Source organism: Lytechinus variegatus, chromosome 11 (assembly GCF_018143015.1).
Source record: "Lytechinus variegatus isolate NC3 chromosome 11, Lvar_3.0, whole genome shotgun sequence".
Taxonomy (NCBI): Eukaryota; Metazoa; Echinodermata; class Echinoidea; order Temnopleuroida; family Toxopneustidae; genus Lytechinus; species Lytechinus variegatus.
Genome location: NC_054750.1, coordinates 17,747,776 through 17,766,543, shown reverse-complemented (window position 1 = coordinate 17,766,543; position 18,768 = coordinate 17,747,776). Strand labels below are relative to the sequence as shown.

At 37.8% G+C, this 18,768-nt stretch overlaps 1 protein-coding gene across 1 annotated transcript in view; it reads left to right on the top strand.

Moving 5' to 3' along the window:
• LOC121423459 (dual specificity testis-specific protein kinase 2-like) overlaps positions 1-18,768 on the top strand; it is a 77,052-nt gene that overhangs the window by 48,959 nt on the left and 9,325 nt on the right. The window contains exons 5-6 of the mRNA XM_041618800.1: positions 5,469-5,618; positions 16,735-16,811. Of these exons, the coding sequence (XP_041474734.1) occupies positions 5,469-5,618; positions 16,735-16,811 (227 nt within the window). The remainder of the gene's footprint in view (positions 1-5,468; positions 5,619-16,734; positions 16,812-18,768) is intronic.

The window sequence follows — 18,768 nt, the reverse complement described above, 5'->3', positions numbered from 1 at the left end:
AGGGTAAAAAGGTGGCAGATAAACGCACCCCAAGTTTAATTTTAGATATCTAATCTTCAATAAATTAAACATGATTGATTAAACGGTTAAACAAATACTGTAAGGTTCGTATAGTAAGCAGTGTTGTATAAAATCTTAAACAGCGTTTTTACTGTATTGGGCACTCTAGGTAATGTTAGTAGTTATATTTAAAAATAACCTCTGAGCTCTTATTTTACAAATGCAGTACTGTAATGGAATGTTAGAAAGCCAGAGACAAAGATTATATCCTGAAATATATTGAAATCCATTGCCTGGGTGGAGAATGGCAGATAAAGATGAGGGCTTTGAGATATTTTCATGACTTGTGATTGATAGCACTATCCCCAGTGGTGATCAGTAATGTTTCATTACTTTCAAAGATGATCAGCAACATGTCATTTAGCGTAGGAAATACATCAAGATGATGGGTGATCTCACTCACATCACAACCCACATTGGCCTTGATATTTCCCAAATGAATTGTTCTGGAGCAACATCTATGCTTTTCACACTGCATTTCCTTAACCCCATACTATCCTTAACCCCGGACTATCCTTAACCCCATACTATCTTTTTTTCGATTCACACTGTCTTTGTTAACCCCATAGTATCTGCTCAACCAGGGTTAATGCCTTCACCCCGGACTATCCCTCAGCTCATGAATATTGATGATTTTACCATACAGAGCGTGATTAACATGAAATTCAACTTCTGTGATTGGCTAATGCTTATCGTCACTTTCCTTAGCCCTGTTTCGTTTTCACACTGTATCTCTTAGCACTGCAATTGTGGTGCTAGCACCACAATAAGCAGGCTAACCCTGCTTTTTTGCAGGGCCAGTGAATACCGTACTATTTACCGTGCTAGCCCACTTTGCTAAAATGTAGTGTGAAAACGAAGTGGGCTAAGCTTAACCCCGGGAAATTGGTGGGGCTAAGACCCCCCTTAGCCCCACCAATTTCCCGGGGTTAAGGACAAAAAGTGCAGTGTGAAAAGCATAATAATTTTTAGAGTTGCCCTATGATCTGCTACAAGCGAAATTCAAGGACATTTAGAAAATCGATTCTACATAGGACAGAATGATATTTGCATTTACTGCACAGTAGCTGTGAAAATGTAGCCCTTCAGGTAACGAAATAGCCCCCAAAATTCAGCAGTCGCCCTAGTGTGAATAAATGGGCCCATTGTAGAACATTACAGATTATTTCCAGCCCATACTATATATACAGTATGTATGCTCCTAATCAACATCATTTTTACCATATTTATCAAAAATTTAGTTATTTTGTTGTCTTTCCCTCTAATTTGATCTAGAAATATTTTAGGGCAATGAGCAAAATGTCCCACATTTCAAACTGGCTCCTGTAAACTGCTAAATAGCATTTGCAAATATTTCATTCAAATGATATAAAATCTAACTCAAAAATAAACAGAAGTGTAGGAAGTATAGTCCTTATATAGATTACCAATGTTTATTTCCTCCTCTCATCTTTGCTGTTCTGTTTAAACCAACCTGATACATGTATTGGAGTAGGCTTTCCTGTCCTCGAATATTTATAGAAACAAATTTGTGAAATTAAGAGTTGTTGTAGAAAGGAAATATTTGAGTTGATAAACAAGCTGATGAATCATAAATGACAGTGCTTCCTGATATCATATCTTGTGTATCAAGGTCTGGGTAGTTTAGATCCTATTCTCATCTTATTTTAATAGTGTACATTAATTTGCCCTCAAATTGCCTGCGTCAGAATAGCGGAGACCCCCCATCAACAAATCGTGTTCATTTTTTCTGAAGTAGTCTGCGCTATTTTTTATGAGTGCAGTGAGAAAATAGCATGGATAATCGTCACGGTAACCACTAGTGATAAAGCGTGCAAAATTTTATGATGAATACGATCAATTGCGCGCAGTGCAGTGATAGTGCGCGGGGAAATGGGTGCCCCTTGACTGCAGAGTTTGCACTGTTTGAGGATACCATTAATTGTTTTCGAGATGAGATCAGGGGCCTGTCTTACAAAGAGTTGTGATCGATCCGATCAATCGCATGTATGGAAAGCCAGCAAGGTCAACACCTAAAATGCATGTTTGTTCAAAGTATTTTCCAGATGTGATGTATATTCATAAATTCATTGTTTTCTTGGTAATTCAGTGTGTTCCCCTTCGTTTACAAAGGACAATTTGCAAATTTCCTGTAGAAAAAATCATGACACTGATGGATTTCCATAGAGTTACGATTGATCGGATCAATCGTAACTCTTTGTACAACGGGGCCAGGTGCACCTATACGTTATAGCAGCATTCAAATATCACAGACTATTTTGGTCTTCACCCTTCTAGCTTTTAGAGAAATATTTTGCCTATAGTCCTCACACAAGAATTAATGAAAGGTCCTATATGTTCCTATAAGGCACTTTTACGCCTGATTTGCTTGTATCATAGACAGATCTGAATATCATGACCATATAAGGCAATAAAATTTAAAAGGAAATAAAATTTAAATGGACAAGAAAGAGAATGTCTGATTTGAATTGATGCCTTCATTTCCTTAAGAATAGGCACAGCACAGTTGGCGCCTTTCAGGAAATGATTTTTTTTTCCAGGAAATGATTTTAAAATATTGAATGACATCTTGTAAACAAGGCAAGTGTAACACATCTAAACAGAACTAGGACTAGGTAAATCCCTTGGAGTAATTCAATAACTGGGAGTGATATCATTTCTAAAAGCAGTTTCTTTTCTCAATTTTCATCCCAGCGTACACTCTAATGTTCAAGGAATCGAAAAGAATTCAGAATATGCCAATAACTGGTTTTATTTTGAAACCTAAAAGAATTGAATTTTTAAATGATTTAAATTCCAACCTGTTTGGTTTTAATTTAAATCGACAAAGTCGAAATACAATTCTGATATTCAGCTTGTTTCTATTTGAAGCTACCCTAGAGTTTATTTTAAATCCCTATAGTTTCACTGTCAATCATAGCTCACTGGTATATTAGCTAAAACTGGTTGAAGCTTTAAGTCAGATATAATTAAAGGAAGTGAACCCCCCATTCTACCAAAAATTGATATTTATTTTCTAACACATTTCAGTTGTATCCTGTCTTTTTCTGTGCAATAGAAAAAAATGTTCAAAGAACCGTTAACTCATCCATTGCCTTTAAACTTGTTAAAGGTATAATTGAATAATGAATGTTATTTTGAAGTCTTGCTAATATAGGCCTTGAAATGAAATCCTCCTCTAGTGCCTTATTTACAAAAGTTACGATTAATATTGTCTATTTCATTTCAAACCTAATTGTTGAAATTGATTTGTCCAGTGCTATTAGATAATATAACAATGACATATAATTATGTACATAATTGCTTTTGCAATTATCACTTTGTAAGTTTATTTCAAACCTAAGAAATAAATATAAAATCAACTTTTTGAGGACACAATAGAAAATTTGCAGTTGCTCTTAAAAAGTCCAAACTGAACAGTCACTATTAACTACTTAAATGTCTTATTATAGCCTGAAATGTTTGCTCTTGTGAATATTGTATTAAATTGTAAGTCTCTTAAAAAGCCTGAGTGTTTTGTTTTGTTCGTAAAATCAATTCTATTTCCTCATTTTATGGAACACAAACTTATTAAGAACATCTCGCTCAGCCCCTTTTAATTCACACTCTAAATCTGTCCATCAATAATTCATCACACTTTGCAATCAAGCAGTCTTCCAGAAATAAATATGTTCAGAGATTAGTAAATTGTTCTGATGCATATGTGTCAAATGATCAATCACCTTCTCCCCAGCATACCTTTCACTTTCAATATTCTGGCTTGGTTACTATTTCCATCCATTCCTGAATTATCTTGTGACAATGTCAGCCATCCCTGCAGCAAGCTTTCTGTTAGCAAAACATATTTTCTTTGTTGGCAGTTTATAATTTAAAACATTTCAAACAAAATATGAAACCAGGTGGGTGTTTTATAAAGCTGTTCTAAAAATAGGAATGAATTTACGCACGACTGGTGATCCTTTCTAGTGCTGTGTGATATCCCTATGTAATTGATTTAGGACCTAAGAACATGTTTACAGTCGTGTGTAAAGTCGTGCGTAACTTAACAATCAGCTTTATGAAACACCCACCAGTGTACAGAAGTATGATGCTGTTTCAGATATTATCATTTTTCAAATTCAAGTTTAATCTTTTCAATTGATCAACCAATATTTTACAATTCCTAATTTGATGAAGAAAAATATCAACATGGTATGAGTGGGATCTTAAAGAAGCAGCTTAGAAGTTACAGTTTAATAAAAGAGAAGTGTTTCACGTCTGACAGGGGCTGACCTAACTTGGGTGGAAAAGGGTTCAAAGCTTTTGGTAGGCCTATATCTCAAGGTTAGTGATCTACACCTGTAGAAAGACTTTTTGTGTTTGGTGGATTTGGTTGGCCCAAATTATATTTCTCCCAGCCAAAATATGGAGCTAGATTTCATTTTTAATTTTTAGTCCTGGCTTCAAGCTGGGCAAGTCATTTATCAATGACAAGACTTGATCCATTATTGTCTACTGAAACAGTCATCATATTGTAGGTGTCGTCTGATCGGGGAAGTAATGGTGAATGGTGAATGGTGAATGGTAAATGGTGTTGATTGGTTACCTGATTGCTAAGAAAGCATGAATGCTTGTAAGCAAGCTACTGGAGGACTGACGACTTAAGGTCCTCTCCGAGGGACCTTGTAATGAGGATAAATGCCTTATCAAAAGGGCACAAGCGCACCAAGTGGGAATCGAACCCGGGTCACCGGAATCCGAAACCCCCACTCTAACGACTGAGCTATCGTGGGAGTTGACTGATGGGACTATGATATTCTTCATTACTCTTTGATCAAAGAGTTCCTTTTACTTTTTTTTTACCTCGCTTGAGTGTATATTATTCAAGAACCGTAGGAATATGAACCTTATGACATTTAATTGATGTTGACATCCAACAGGAGCCTTCCTTGTTTGAATGTCAATGTGTTCATGACATGATGGGTGTTTTCAGAAGAAAGTTTGAGGCCAGTCTGTTGATAGATCAAGTTGAGGTTCGGAAAATGGGAATGTGGAAAGGGAAAGAGGAGAAAGAGAACAAGTGAAAGGAAGGGGGAGGTTTGTTCAATAAAAATGATTGATCTACACCCGTGTCTGAAAGACACTTAAAAAAAACTGAAAAAATTAATGAGGAATAAAACTGGTGTCTGATTAGTGATAACCTTTTTTTCTTTTTGCTTGTAAGATTTTCAAGTTCCGTCCATGCAGTACCAATTATTTATGCTATTTGCATATAATCAGGTAAAAAAGTAGCTACATGTAGTAATGATTTCCTTTTTTTTGCTTGTATAAAGGTTTTCAGTATCTCAATTTTTTTTATCGTGCCTTTATGTTGATGTATCCTTTTTCTCAAACTTGTATAATTCCAGTATGTCAATGGAGGAACGTTAACAGATCTGCTCTGTGACAGCCAAGTCTATCTCTCTTGGATCGCTAGGATAGGTTTAGCGTCGGACATTGCAGGAGCCATGGCCTACCTACACAAGAAAGCTATTATGCACAGGGATCTAACATCTTCAGTAAGTTGGTTGAAAGGAACAGAGCGAGGCTCTCTCTTGTTTCTTTCTTAATTTTTTTTTAATTCAAACTGGAACACAAATGCAATTCATTCATTTTACAGAAATATGACAGACGAAACATGTCCATATCAGGTATATGTGTGTACTATTATCTCATGATAAAATAAACTTATGAATGATGTTTTTAATAAAAAAACCCTGCTCAAATACAGAATAAAGATGATAATTGGCCTTTATATAGCGCTTTATCAATCTACGACTGCTCAAAGCACTCCACAATTATTATTACCAGGTCACTGGATTCATAGCATTTTAAGCAGTCTGTTAGGCGCACACTTGCTAACCCAACAGCAATGACAGTTGTTTCCTACTGGTACCCAATTAGCACCTGGGTGAGGGTGCCAAACTGTGGATTGATGGCTTGCCAAAGGATGCTAGGCCATGGTGGGATTCAAACACAAGACCCTCCGATTACAAGGCGAGAGTCAGAACCGCTACACCACAGCGCTTCCATTCTGAAAAGAACTGAAAGATTACTGATGGTCTCAAGAATACATAATTGATAATATTTTACACTGAGAATGAAACGATTTATAGAAAAAGTGTTAACGTATTGGGCATCTGGGCAACCAAAGCAGATCAAGCTTACTATAGTATAACAGCATTTTCGATATTTACAATGTTTTTGACCAATCAATGCCGTGCAGAAGTTTTGTCTCAAATCTAAATCCCTCTACTTCAAAAACAAAAAATCCAGTTTTGAAGCAGAATATGACAAATATCAGAGCCACAGGGCAATTCCGTCAAAACTGAAAGAACCGCTGATTGGGGATTCCCAAGAATACAATGTCACAATGGACGACCATACAGGGGGAAATCCTTATTGTTTTCTTGCCAAATTTGGCTGCAAAACAGTAACAATGTTCAATCTGACTAAATTCTGAAGTTAGAGCAGTTTGAAGTTTATAACTTTGCTATGAAATAGTCTCACATACATTTCTTTCATGTGAATTGATACAAAAATATTGTTTACCTAAATCAGCAGACAAATCTTATATCTGTTGATTTAAAGTTTATTTATTTCTGAATTCGGACATCTTCAGATTTTTCCAGGATTCTAATCAGTCCTTAATTTCAATATTCAATAACCATCTTTCAGAGCATTATTTAAATAATGGTATTTGGTAAATCATGTAGTTTCCAAAACTCCATATAGTGTTTTGAAGATTAATTTTCCTGCTCTGCCATATTGTTAGCATGTGAACACATTCGTACAAAACTACAAGTATGTTTTGTTAGATTCAGAAATATGTTATTCAAAAGAAAAGGTAATTGTCATTTCCAATACAAATTACATACCGAGGTGAATATTTTTCAAGTGAGGTGTAAAGAAAAGAAAAGTTTTAACAACCCCTCTTCCTGTTTTCGACAGGCAAAATCATTTATTTGAAAAACATTTTCTCCAGTTAATTTTGGAATGTATTATATTTGGGAACTGTTTGCATCTGATACTGCTCTGCTTGGTTGCATATTTAATGGCATGGGATTCTGTCATTGTTATGTGTGCAATATGTTTTCAGAGATTAATTGATTAAGTCCATGGATATGAAAGGGAAATGTTCGTGCTCATGCAGTTATACAGGAAAAGCTGAAATGTATGTGCAGTGATCTACATGTATCAAGTATGGGCTTTTAGCCTCCAACATTAAGACTGCCCCTCCACCAATTGAAAAAGGGGTTGAAAAAAAGAGTATAATAATATTCCACATTTATATAGCGCTTAACACATCAGAATGATGTTTCTAAGCGCTTTGCAGATGGATTATTACCCGGTCATTGGATCTTTGCATGCCCGCATACAATGTATGCACCGTCACCACTCCCTTGGGAGCATTCCAACAAGACTCGATTGTTAGGCATACTACATAGGCTTTCGCATCCTATCGGGGACCCATTTATAACAACTGGGTGGTGAGTGGCAAAGTGTGGATTGCCACAATTTTTGAATAAATTAAAGAATGATGTGATTGGAAAGTCCATCTCTAGTAGTGTAAATATGTGATTTCTTTTTAGCTTGTTATACAAGGTTAGGCATGATGTTTGAAATATTTTGTTCAGTACAACCCTTTTCCTTTTGATATTAAATATAGCTCAGTGACATTGGGGACTGAATGGTTATTACAGCTGCACACCTACATCTTTGAGAGCATTATGTGAAGAGTTTAGCCAGTGATTTCTTCTTTTCCTACTTTGCTCTCAGCCAATCAGATTCAAAGATTTCAGTAGCTTATAACAATAGTCATTGAAAATAACTGACTTTTTGTTTCATGAACCCTCCCCCCTGATTGTTGGAGTACATCAACATTAGGAAAACCAAAATGGTACATTCTGATTTTTGGCAATGACCCTGGGGAAGAACGGTTGGCTATTTGAAATGGGGTTATCCCTGCGATATTTAATTTTGTATTAAATGCATTGTTAAGTTTTATTTTTGTTAATATATTGTATATAATTATTTGATCGTGTTTATTTTGTTTATATTCATGTATTTTTAAATTGCGAATAAAACCAAACCACACCAAATCATTTTGCCAGGCTGGTGGGATAGAATCGACTCAAGTGCACCCTACAATTTCGAGTAGCTTGGCTTGGGTTCATACACCTTTATATGTCTACCAGCAGAGTTACAACTTTTGAATAAATGTCTTTACACACAGATGTTTTCAAAGTACAGAAGAGAATTTATCTTCATGTACATGATGTAGATTTGTTGACATTTGACACTGGGTAAAAAATGGGAAAAAGGGAATTCTATTTTGAAAATTTTGAAAATAAGAACATTCAAAATTATTTGGAGAACATTTAAAACCCTCTCACTTTTCTACTTTATTTGAAAGAAAAAAGAAATATTTCGGGGTGAAATTCCCCTATAAGGAATGAGAATGAATGTACTAGGTAGTACATACAGTATATGGAATGCTTGAGTGTTCAGTACTGTTCACTTTCCGGGTGTACTACATGTAGTTCTTGGACATACTATTTAATTTCTTGGATTATGAAACTGAGTATCTCTGTTACCTTGAATAATGATCTTGAGTATTTTAGGTGGAAATGTAATCCTAAAAAAAATGAGACGCTCAGTTTCCTGGTTTAAATATCCTTCCTGTACAGTGTTATCAGTAGGCCTACCCAGCCATCCCCCCTTTTCAATGACCCGCTTTGGTATGGGGGCACTGGGGGACTGGGGGCACCCCTTCTCACGACTCCTGATGAAAAGCGAGCAACCCCTACATGCATGATATCTTTACCATCCAATTAACAACATGGTAGCAATGTCCAATAACCAATCAATATCAAGGACTACATGGAACCGGCCATGGATGTCAAAGTTGCCTTAATACTTATAGTAACTGTTATTGGGGCCCTGTAATCTACTGAAGTAGGAATATTTGAACAGACCACGTACTGTACAAGGATATGCAACTATAGACTTACCTAGCTTAGATATGAAATTGAAATTAATAGGATGTCACTAAATGATTAGTGAAACTATATTCCTTCTGTAAATAGCTTATCATCGCTGGGCTGTTAAAACCTCGCATCTCCCAAAGTTTATATTTTGAGAACAGCTTGGAACAAGCATGAATTTCGAGTTATAACATCAGTAGCAACCTTCTTTAGCCAAGAAAATTTGTGGTAAAGGAATGTGACCTGACACCCCAAAACCAACACTAAAGCCCCAAATTAGATTTTTATTGAGATTGAAAGAGTACTTCTTAACCTTTAAGATGATATATAACTCTCAAAATTGATTTACCATAATTCACTCAAGAAATTGATTGAATGTAAAAGCGCTGTCACACCTTGGCGTTTAAGACAGTGTATGCCCGACGTATCAAAATTTCTCTAAAACGTCGGCATATGCTGAACTTTGATATTTTTTTTCAACTCTGGGCGTATACTTAGCGTATTCATAACGAGTTGGACGTATACATAACGTATTAGTAACTTATATCGAACGCTTCGTTAACTTATAAGTAACGTATTCCAACGAATGCTTAGCGTTTTGCTGGCGTACACAACTTATGCCCTACAATAGCCTAACTTACGCATAGCGCGCGGCAGCGTATCGCTGACGAAAACGTGTCGTAGCATATAAAAAGGCTGCCGCTCGACTATTCAAATCATAATCGCATGATACATCACCATATCAACACCACCGCCATGCCGAAGAAAACTCCTGTGAACCCCACCTTTATATACCAATTCCTATAAACGTTGTCAATATGCCATTATGCGGTAGCTGTAAGTTATAAACACGTTCAGTAAGTTTTGTGGTCGTCCGGAGCACGTCTTCATACGTCAATATTTACTACACTGCGCTATACTTACCTATACCATCTCATCAAATTGCTATTCGTTACCCTGACTCGAATAGCCACCGGTAAAAAACTCCCCGAAAGAGGCTAACTGCAAACAGATAGCCTGGGAAACCCGTCACGGGACGAGACCCATAAAACCCCCTCGCCACATATAAGCCTCCTCTTTCGTTACCGCGACGTCGTTGAGTACACTCGAAACGTTTAGCCACCGCGCAATTTTTTTTTATGAATCACGATGTCTGAAGAAATAACTGAATTAAACATTATTAATTCCAAAGCCTCCCCCAACCCAAAAGATCTCAATTAAAAGGGGAGATCAACTCGGTCAAGATAAAGCCGAGGGCCTTTATCTCGGTCAAGACAAAGCCGAGAAATAATAACAGCACGATGATAAGGCGGCCAAGATAAAGCCGAAGAATAGGAAGTCTAACACTTATAACCCGGCCAAGACAACGCCGGCTAATGACACTACACAATCAGACACCCAGCCCCTTAGGCAGGAGGTAGACAAGGGTACGGATAAATCGGAAGAGCCTGTTTACACTCCTTCCGATCGGGGTAGCTCCTCATCAAAGACTAGGGCGGGCAAGAAGAAGCCTCGCGATGACCACTCGTGTTCTAATGACAATCAGGCTCGAGTTAACGACCCACTACAACCCCTATATTTCTTATAAGAAGCTTCGACTGGCCCGGGATTGTGACCGGTCAGTCCATTCATTGCCAGACCCCGCCGAGACGGGTCATCATCAGTTATCTATAGTACAGTCCACCAGGTTGGTGTATCATCGTACTTGTAGAATTGTGCAGGAGTTCATACAGTGCTGTGGAATTAAGATCTATTCTACGTACATGCGGTTTAAAATAATAATAATAAAGAGGAAGTATTAACAATTGTAGTAGTTGGATCTTGGAAGCCTTGTAGGCGGTCCTCCCCCATCGGGTGCTGCAATCGACCCATCCCGAGCCGCCCGAGACAATGGGCTAATGAAAACTCGACTCATTCTAGACCATAATTCAATGCTCTAGACGTAGAGAGAGAGGCCTAGATCGCCTCATACAGATCGCGGAGTTGGGGCTAATGATAACTCGCCTCGTACTAGCCGTAGATAATAGGAGTTTTTTATCGTGGGAGAATCTGATTCGGAATTCGATTACCACCGACCCAATTCATTAGAAGAGATTGGGGGCGATTTCCCCCCATCAAATTCTTATAGCAGCTCCTTGCATTCCCTGAAAGCTGCCCAGAAAATGGGATTCGATCGAAGAGATTCACCATTAGGGGTACGAGAGAGTTCTGGCTTACTCAAACGCGATACTCCGACTAGTGGGAACATGCATTTTAAATACTGCCCTCATCTGCGGGCCGAAAACAGTATACCAGTAGCGTAGCGAATAAATGAGCGAGAGAGAAGTCAATCTTCCGCCTGAACTCGTCCGTCTGCGATCAAGATGGACGCTCCGTATATAGATCCTGCTTTCGGGACGTCCGCTCCCAGATAAGCAACACTCTCGGCTTATACCCATCAGTAAAGAAGTCTCGAACTTTTATCGGTTTGCCGCTCAAGACTTTGAGGATTTTTTGTGCATCCCTTCGGCCCCGGTCGTTGCTTTCCGTGTCGGGGATGCGGGAGCGAGGTAGACTAGATCGGGCCGTAACCCTCGCCGCGGCACTGGTTACCACTCAGCCGACTATCAGCTTACAGTTTGCAGCGCTGGACGTGGCCGTGGCCGCCCGGAGCGGTATGGTTTTCGCGATGTACTAGGGGTATCTGATATCCGCTCGTAGTGAGGCTGAGCGGCTTGGACTGAGTCTCTACCAATGACAAGAACTTATTGCTAGAGTCACAAACTCACAGACTTATGACAATCTAACACTAACCCTTCCCCACAAGCAGTAGGGAGAAGACTATTTCTTTGCCTTTACTTTTCATTATTTGAAATCTGTTCCAAGCCCACAGCAATATGTAATATTGAGGTGTTCATGTGCCCCCCCCCAAAAAAAAAAAAAAAAAAATCCTTTCATATCAGAAGAACATAGAAAGGAGGAAATAGTGGTGATGGATGAGGTTGTCAAAATCATACCAGGCAAATCATACAGGCATAATGGTAAAACTTGCCAAACTTGGGTTACTTACAAAGTTGCGTTCACTTGTATAGAATGTAGACCTAGTAATATTCTTGATAATTTTGTGGCATCTGAGGTATATATCTACACTATTTTTGGCTTATAAAGCAATGACAGAAGTAAGTTGTAGATGTGGTTTATGGAGTGGTCCTTGGATGCTCAGACAGTCTTGAGATCTCAAACCAAGGCCTGAGGGTGGTGAACCCTTAAGAATTGCTGCTATTGTCCATCAGTTTCTACCACACTTGCCATAATGATATCAGCTTCTCCTTGGAAATATTTATGACATAAATCTACTGTGTGTTCCAATGATAAAGATTCCCATACAATCCCAGAGTTCTCAATCAGGGATTGTGATTAAGATAATATTTTAATGTTCGTAATAGAAATCTGAGTTTAGAAATATTCCAAAATTCTTTTTACCCAATTTATTGTGAGCCCGGCAGCCACTGTGCAGCTCCAGACCGATGAGGCTCTATACTCTAAATGTTGAACGCCGAACAGGGTGGTAGCAAATACCCCCCCCCCACACCTGTTTGTGAGAAGTACATTCTACCAACTGATCCAACTAACTGGTTCTGAAAGTGTACAAGGGGTGGTCAATTTTTTGCCTATATCAAATTGAAGGCCAATATGGTATCTCATATATTTTGCCTGCAACTTTCATTAGGAATTGGTTAATGATATTAAATCAGTTCTTGTTTAGCACATATCACATTATTTCCAAAGACCTGGATATTATTACCCTGGGTTTTCGAGGAATAAAGTCCTGCCAGGTACCCATTCATCTCTCTTGGATTGAGTGCTGCGCAATGTGGATTAAAAAAAAAAAAAAAAAAAAAAAAAAATTTGCTGAAGGTAATTATGCCATGACTGGGATACGAGCCCACGACCCTCTGTTACAAAGTTGGAAGACTAATCCACAGGGCCACAAAGCCCCACATCATCTGTATGATATTCATTACTATGCAAATGTCATTGGTTTGATCATGAAGCCCTTGTCTGATATCAAAAAGTCGCTATGGACCTTGCAGCAATCCAACAACTATCAAAGGGTTGAGCAAGTGCTGTTTAAAGAGGTTTCCATCCAAAATAACTGTTTGAAAAGGATAGAAAAGACAATTCTAGATTTGTTAGGGATTCCACCAGAAAGGTTATATCTTATGATATGACAGGTTTGTTCTCAAACCAGGGCCCTGTCTTACAAAGAGTTACGATTGATCCAATCAATCGTCCAATTAATCGTAACTATATTGAAATCCATCAGTGTCATAAAATTTTTTCTACAGGAAATTTGCATAATGTCATTTGTAAACGAGAAGCTCACTGAAATTTTAAGATAACAATGAATGCATGAATATACATCATAATTAGAACACTCATGATTCTAGACTCCAGAGATACTTCAGATGGTGTGGCAGTTTACAAATTGATCCAATTTCTGCCTCTTTAAGTCAGATAGCAGATTTATTTCCTTTATTATTTGATGAAGGTTTATCAGTCTCTTTTATAAGGGGTTACTGGTCAACCATAGCAGCCATTCATTCAGGCTTCTATAATAGGGAAACTACCTCAATTCAGCTGTCCTTACCAGACTAACAAGATCCTTCTTAACAGATTCCTCCCAGCCGAAGACTCTTCCCCAATTGGAACCTGCCAAGAGTCCTTCGGTGCCCTAGCCAAATTCCCCTTTAAACCCATACATAATTGCTCCCTTCTTGATCTTTCCATTAAGACAGCCTTCTTGTTGACTATAGCTTCAAGTCTAAGACGTAGTTTGCTTCATGCACCACGGTGAGACCGGGTCATATTCGTTGGGAGAAGGACAGAGTCCGCTTGATCCCTAGACCTGATTTCCTAGCTAAGAAAAAGAAACCCCTAAATCCTGTGATGTTGTTCTTCCAACCATTAGGGGGATATCATGGCTGAATGGATAACGCACTTGACTAGCGTCCTTGGAGTCCCAGGTTCAAGTCCTGGGGTGAACAATGTGATTTTACAGTCTCTCGTCAGTTTCCGAAGATAGGTTATGTTGTCCTGTACGTGCCTTAAAGTGGTACATTGATTAAAGTACATTCGCACTTCCCACCAACTGTTCATTAGTTCAATAGAACCTCACAGCCCTGTTAATCCAATTACAATTTCTCGAAGGTTAGTGCAGGGGATCAGGTCAGATGGAGAAAATGCCATTTTATCAGGATCCTTTAGAGCCCACGATTCACGGGGCATAGCAGCATCTTGGGCGCTTTTCAGGGTACCTCTTTGGAGGAGATCCTCCAGGCATCCTATTGGACCTATTCAATACCTTTGTATCTTATTACTTATTTGATGTAATAGCCAAGACACAGGTTTTGCCTTGGCGGTTCTTGTCTTGTCCTAATTTTTCCTAGGCTATTTCCAGTTGATATTTTTCATTAACGTGGTTGATGATTCTTATCCCTTTATTACAAGAGTAGCTTCTCCAGTTGGGAGACTACTCCATTTTATAGTAAATCAGTTTCTTTATCATTGTTATGCCTACTTGTCTGGAAAGGGTCTCGTTTCTGCCCCTCCTCCAGTTTTTCCGTGCTATTCTAGCAATTTGATGAGATGGTATAGGTAAGTATAGCGCAGTGTAGTAAATCAGAATGCTCAGTAGTGAGCATATTATTTACTAACAAGCTATACTTACCTATAGCTCCCCACCCGTCCTCCCCAGCAGACCTCGCCCCTCCTTGGCAACGAAAGAGGAGGCTTATATGTGGCGAGGGGGTTTTATGGGTCTCGTCCCGTGACGGGTTTCCCAGGCTATCTGTTTGCAGTTAGCCTCTTTCGGGGAGTTTTTTACCGGTGGCTATTCGAGTCAGGGTAACGAATAGCAATTTGATGAGATGGTATAGGTAAGTATAGCTTGTTAGTAAATAATATGCTCACTACTGAGCATTCTGATACGTTGGAGTTAAGTTACACATACGTTCAAAGCACGTTACTCATAGGTTAGAAGTAAGTTTTAGGGTACGCTGGAAATTATCTCGACGTACATCGACTTATGAGTAACTTACGAGTAACGTGTGTCAACGTTTATCAACGATCGCGTAACTTGCCTACAACTTATTGCCCGCGTATGCAGGACGTATGAGCCATATGTTGGCATACGTCGAAAAATTTTGTGCTTGCACAAAATTTTTCGACGACCTCGCCGTATGACGACGTATACCAGCGTGTTTTAGCGTACTCTTTAACGTATGCAAAACTTACCCGTAACGTATTCGACGTACGCCAACGTATTCGCCAAATTCCTCATACGTCGGGCATATGCTGTCTAAAACGCCAAGGTGTGACAGCGCCTTAAAAAAGGTTACGTGAGAGCTCTAAAGAATAAGGAGAGAGAGAAAAAAAATTCAAGTTCGGGTTCACTCAAGCATGAGATGTGCACAGTGTACGATCTAGGTGAAACTTCTGTACAGTCCAGAAAAAGTGGTTTCTAAGAAGCTCTTGCATCCTGACTTCTATGTTAACTTCAAATTTTTACAGGATGAAGAAGTAGAATAACTTTCAGATTGAGCTAATTTTCTCATTTTTAATTTTGAAGTACAAATTACTATTTGGGCTATACATGTACATGGAGAACCTCCCCTTGCGACTTGTTGTTTAAGGGTGGCTAGTCACATATGAGCGTTGTTGCCATTCTCAAATTTAGCATTTTTGAAGCTGCCCTCAAAATGTGAGGTTTTAACAGTCCAGTGAATATATGCCAGTATATCTATCTGACATAAGTTATATTTTCACTGTTGAAGGGTCAGTGATTCCACATTTCCTTATTTCACTCTTAGTTGGATTTGTGGGTACAGATATGAGTGGGTTAAACCACAGTAGGCCTGGTTTTCAAACATGCTTGCGAGATAATGATAAACAAATGTAGAAATGTATTAACCTGTTCTCGTTTTTACCATACCACAAACATCTAGTTTCACTCTCTCCCTAGTCCCAACCTTCATTAGTTTGTCTTTTCTGTTCTTATGATTGATTATCAAATAAGAAAGAAGAATACATGATGTGGAGCATATACTGTATTTAAGCAAAAGCAGAAGACATTACAAGTGATACACTTAGTATTTTTCTGTAAATCCAGCTATATATATATATATTTTGTGAACTCTCTTTTTGAACAGTTTTTAACTCGCTTCTGTTTTCTTATTAACCGAACAGACGTAAAAGCTATGAAAATATTCCTTTCACCTCGCCAAATAATACTATTGATAAATGGATCTTAATACTGTTTTTTTTTACTCTGATACCTTCAATAAGTTTTTCTGTAGATTTTGTTGTAAGATGAAAAGGGTTTTTAAAATCCACAATATGTTGTTAAATATGAAAATACTCAATTAGCAATTGATTACAAAAGTTTGCATCAAGTTATAAAATTCTTCATGATTTTGTGGCATTATCAATCATTATTTATGTTTGTATGATAGGAAATCATTGTATTTTTGTTGCTAAAGTAAATTGAGAAAAAAAATGATAATACAGTGTGGAATTGATCATTTTTCTGGACTGTTTTTATTATTTTTTCCAATAATTCATGTACAGCGTTTAATTTTCGCTCATTTTTCTTCCTCAATCTCCGCAGAACATTCTCATCAAAAGAATTGGTTTGGATATCAAGGCCATCATCTGTGATCTGGGACTCTCTTGCAGGTTTCCAAGGTAACACAAATGTTTTAGAAAAGACAATGAACGGTGCCATCATGAGTTGAAATTGGGAAAGGGGGTCTTAAGGTGTCAAAGGAAAACAATTTAAAATGCATCTAATAGAGAACATTTTTACGTATGTACCGTAGAGAATGATCAATTATTGGTCGATATCATGTTATCTATTTTCCTAATTTCACCTCGAGATGGCGCTATTCAACATGGTCACTGTCCTGTCCCGTTAGAAGGAAAGTCCATTCTTGATATCTCAGGGAAAGTCCAATCAATATGAAGGTTGTTATGGTTACTTACAGTACAATGTTAAAAGAGGAATTCCTTAGTAATTTTTAAGCCAATGTAATTAGGTAATTTTAAACATTTTTTTGATTTTGCGGTCAATCACTTACAATGTACAAATGGCATTCCTGAAAAGCATTTGGTACTTCGCCAATGTGAAAGTAAAATAATTCAATACTTAAAAAAAGTGAATTAGTAGGAACTTTACAAAATATATAGTTTATTCTCGGGGATCTCTCCAAGGTCAAGGTACTATTTACAGCATGCATGCAAACTAAGAGATTTTTGTGTACGAGGCTAGAAAATGTGCATATTTTACTGCATAGCAAGAAGTGCTATTAGAGCTTTATCTGGTATGGATGGATGTGAATGCACACATACAAAAAATCATCAGTTATTTTTAGGGCCATTTTTTTTCCATTTAGGGGTATTTTTTTGATCAGGCATGTATAAATAAATTTTTTATGTTCAATGATGTCAAAACAGAAATGTATTGTTTCTTTCGAGTCAGGTCTACTTCCATTCAATCTGGTCAACTCACATACATGTATGACAAATATTTATAGAAAAAACCAAGCTCCTACTTCAAATCCTCTACAATGAGAAAACAATCCAAGCAAGCAAAGCCACAATTCCACAATAATACTCATGTAACATTGACCTTAAAACCATGTTAATTTCATTGACCCATTCTTTATTGGTTTTATGGCTTTGTAGTTCCCAATCCCCTATCAGCTGGTATGGTTAGGTGAATGGAAGATTTGACTTCATTTATACAAATTAATACCCCTTTCATAAACCCATCCTCCAATTATCTGCCTAAGAGTAATGCGGATATTTCAATAAAAATTGCGTTCACAAACTCTGAAAATAATTCACACTTTTTTTTACGAGCTCCTGACCTGAAAAAAAGCGGATAATTGTCATGGCAACTGCACACTCCCCCTCCGATGGGTTTGCGTTGGAAAAGGGTAACTTGTGACCGCACCATGGCAATTATCCGCATTACTTTGGAAATGCGTTCATAAAGTCAAAATCTGGTCCCGATGCTGCTATTATGCAGATAATGGCAGCTTCAAAGTAATGCGGATAACTCTGGTCCTCCTCCGATTTTACGACCAAATTATGCGGCTATTATCCACATAATTGGGTTTATGAAAGGAGTATAAGTGTTTTTATATGCATGTATTCAGATGACGTAATTATGGACTGTAACCAAATGACTCCTGTAGATGGTTATTGATGGGGAAGTTCAACAGAAGAAATATATCGAAAATCTGTTAAAGAATAACAGATAGTATTTTTTTTGGTGACATCACATGTCAGCAATTCCCTAATATGTCATGTGATGTTAATCGATTATTAAATGGATTCGAACACACGACCCTCTGTTTACAAGGCGAGAGTCAGAACCACTACACCACGGCTCCTCCACACATTATGTTGTATTTCTGCAATTTTATTTCATATGCAGAAGCCTACCAGTGATGAATTATTAGTAAGGTTATAAAACTACCATTATAAATTCAATGACTGATACTGAAGCAACACAATACCACTTCCTCATTTGGGTCATTGTATTTCAGGCCAATAATTAGAGGTCATTTATTTGAGGTCTTTGAAAGATCGGTCATAAATATTGATAGCTTGAAGTGATAATTGATTGTGATCGTGT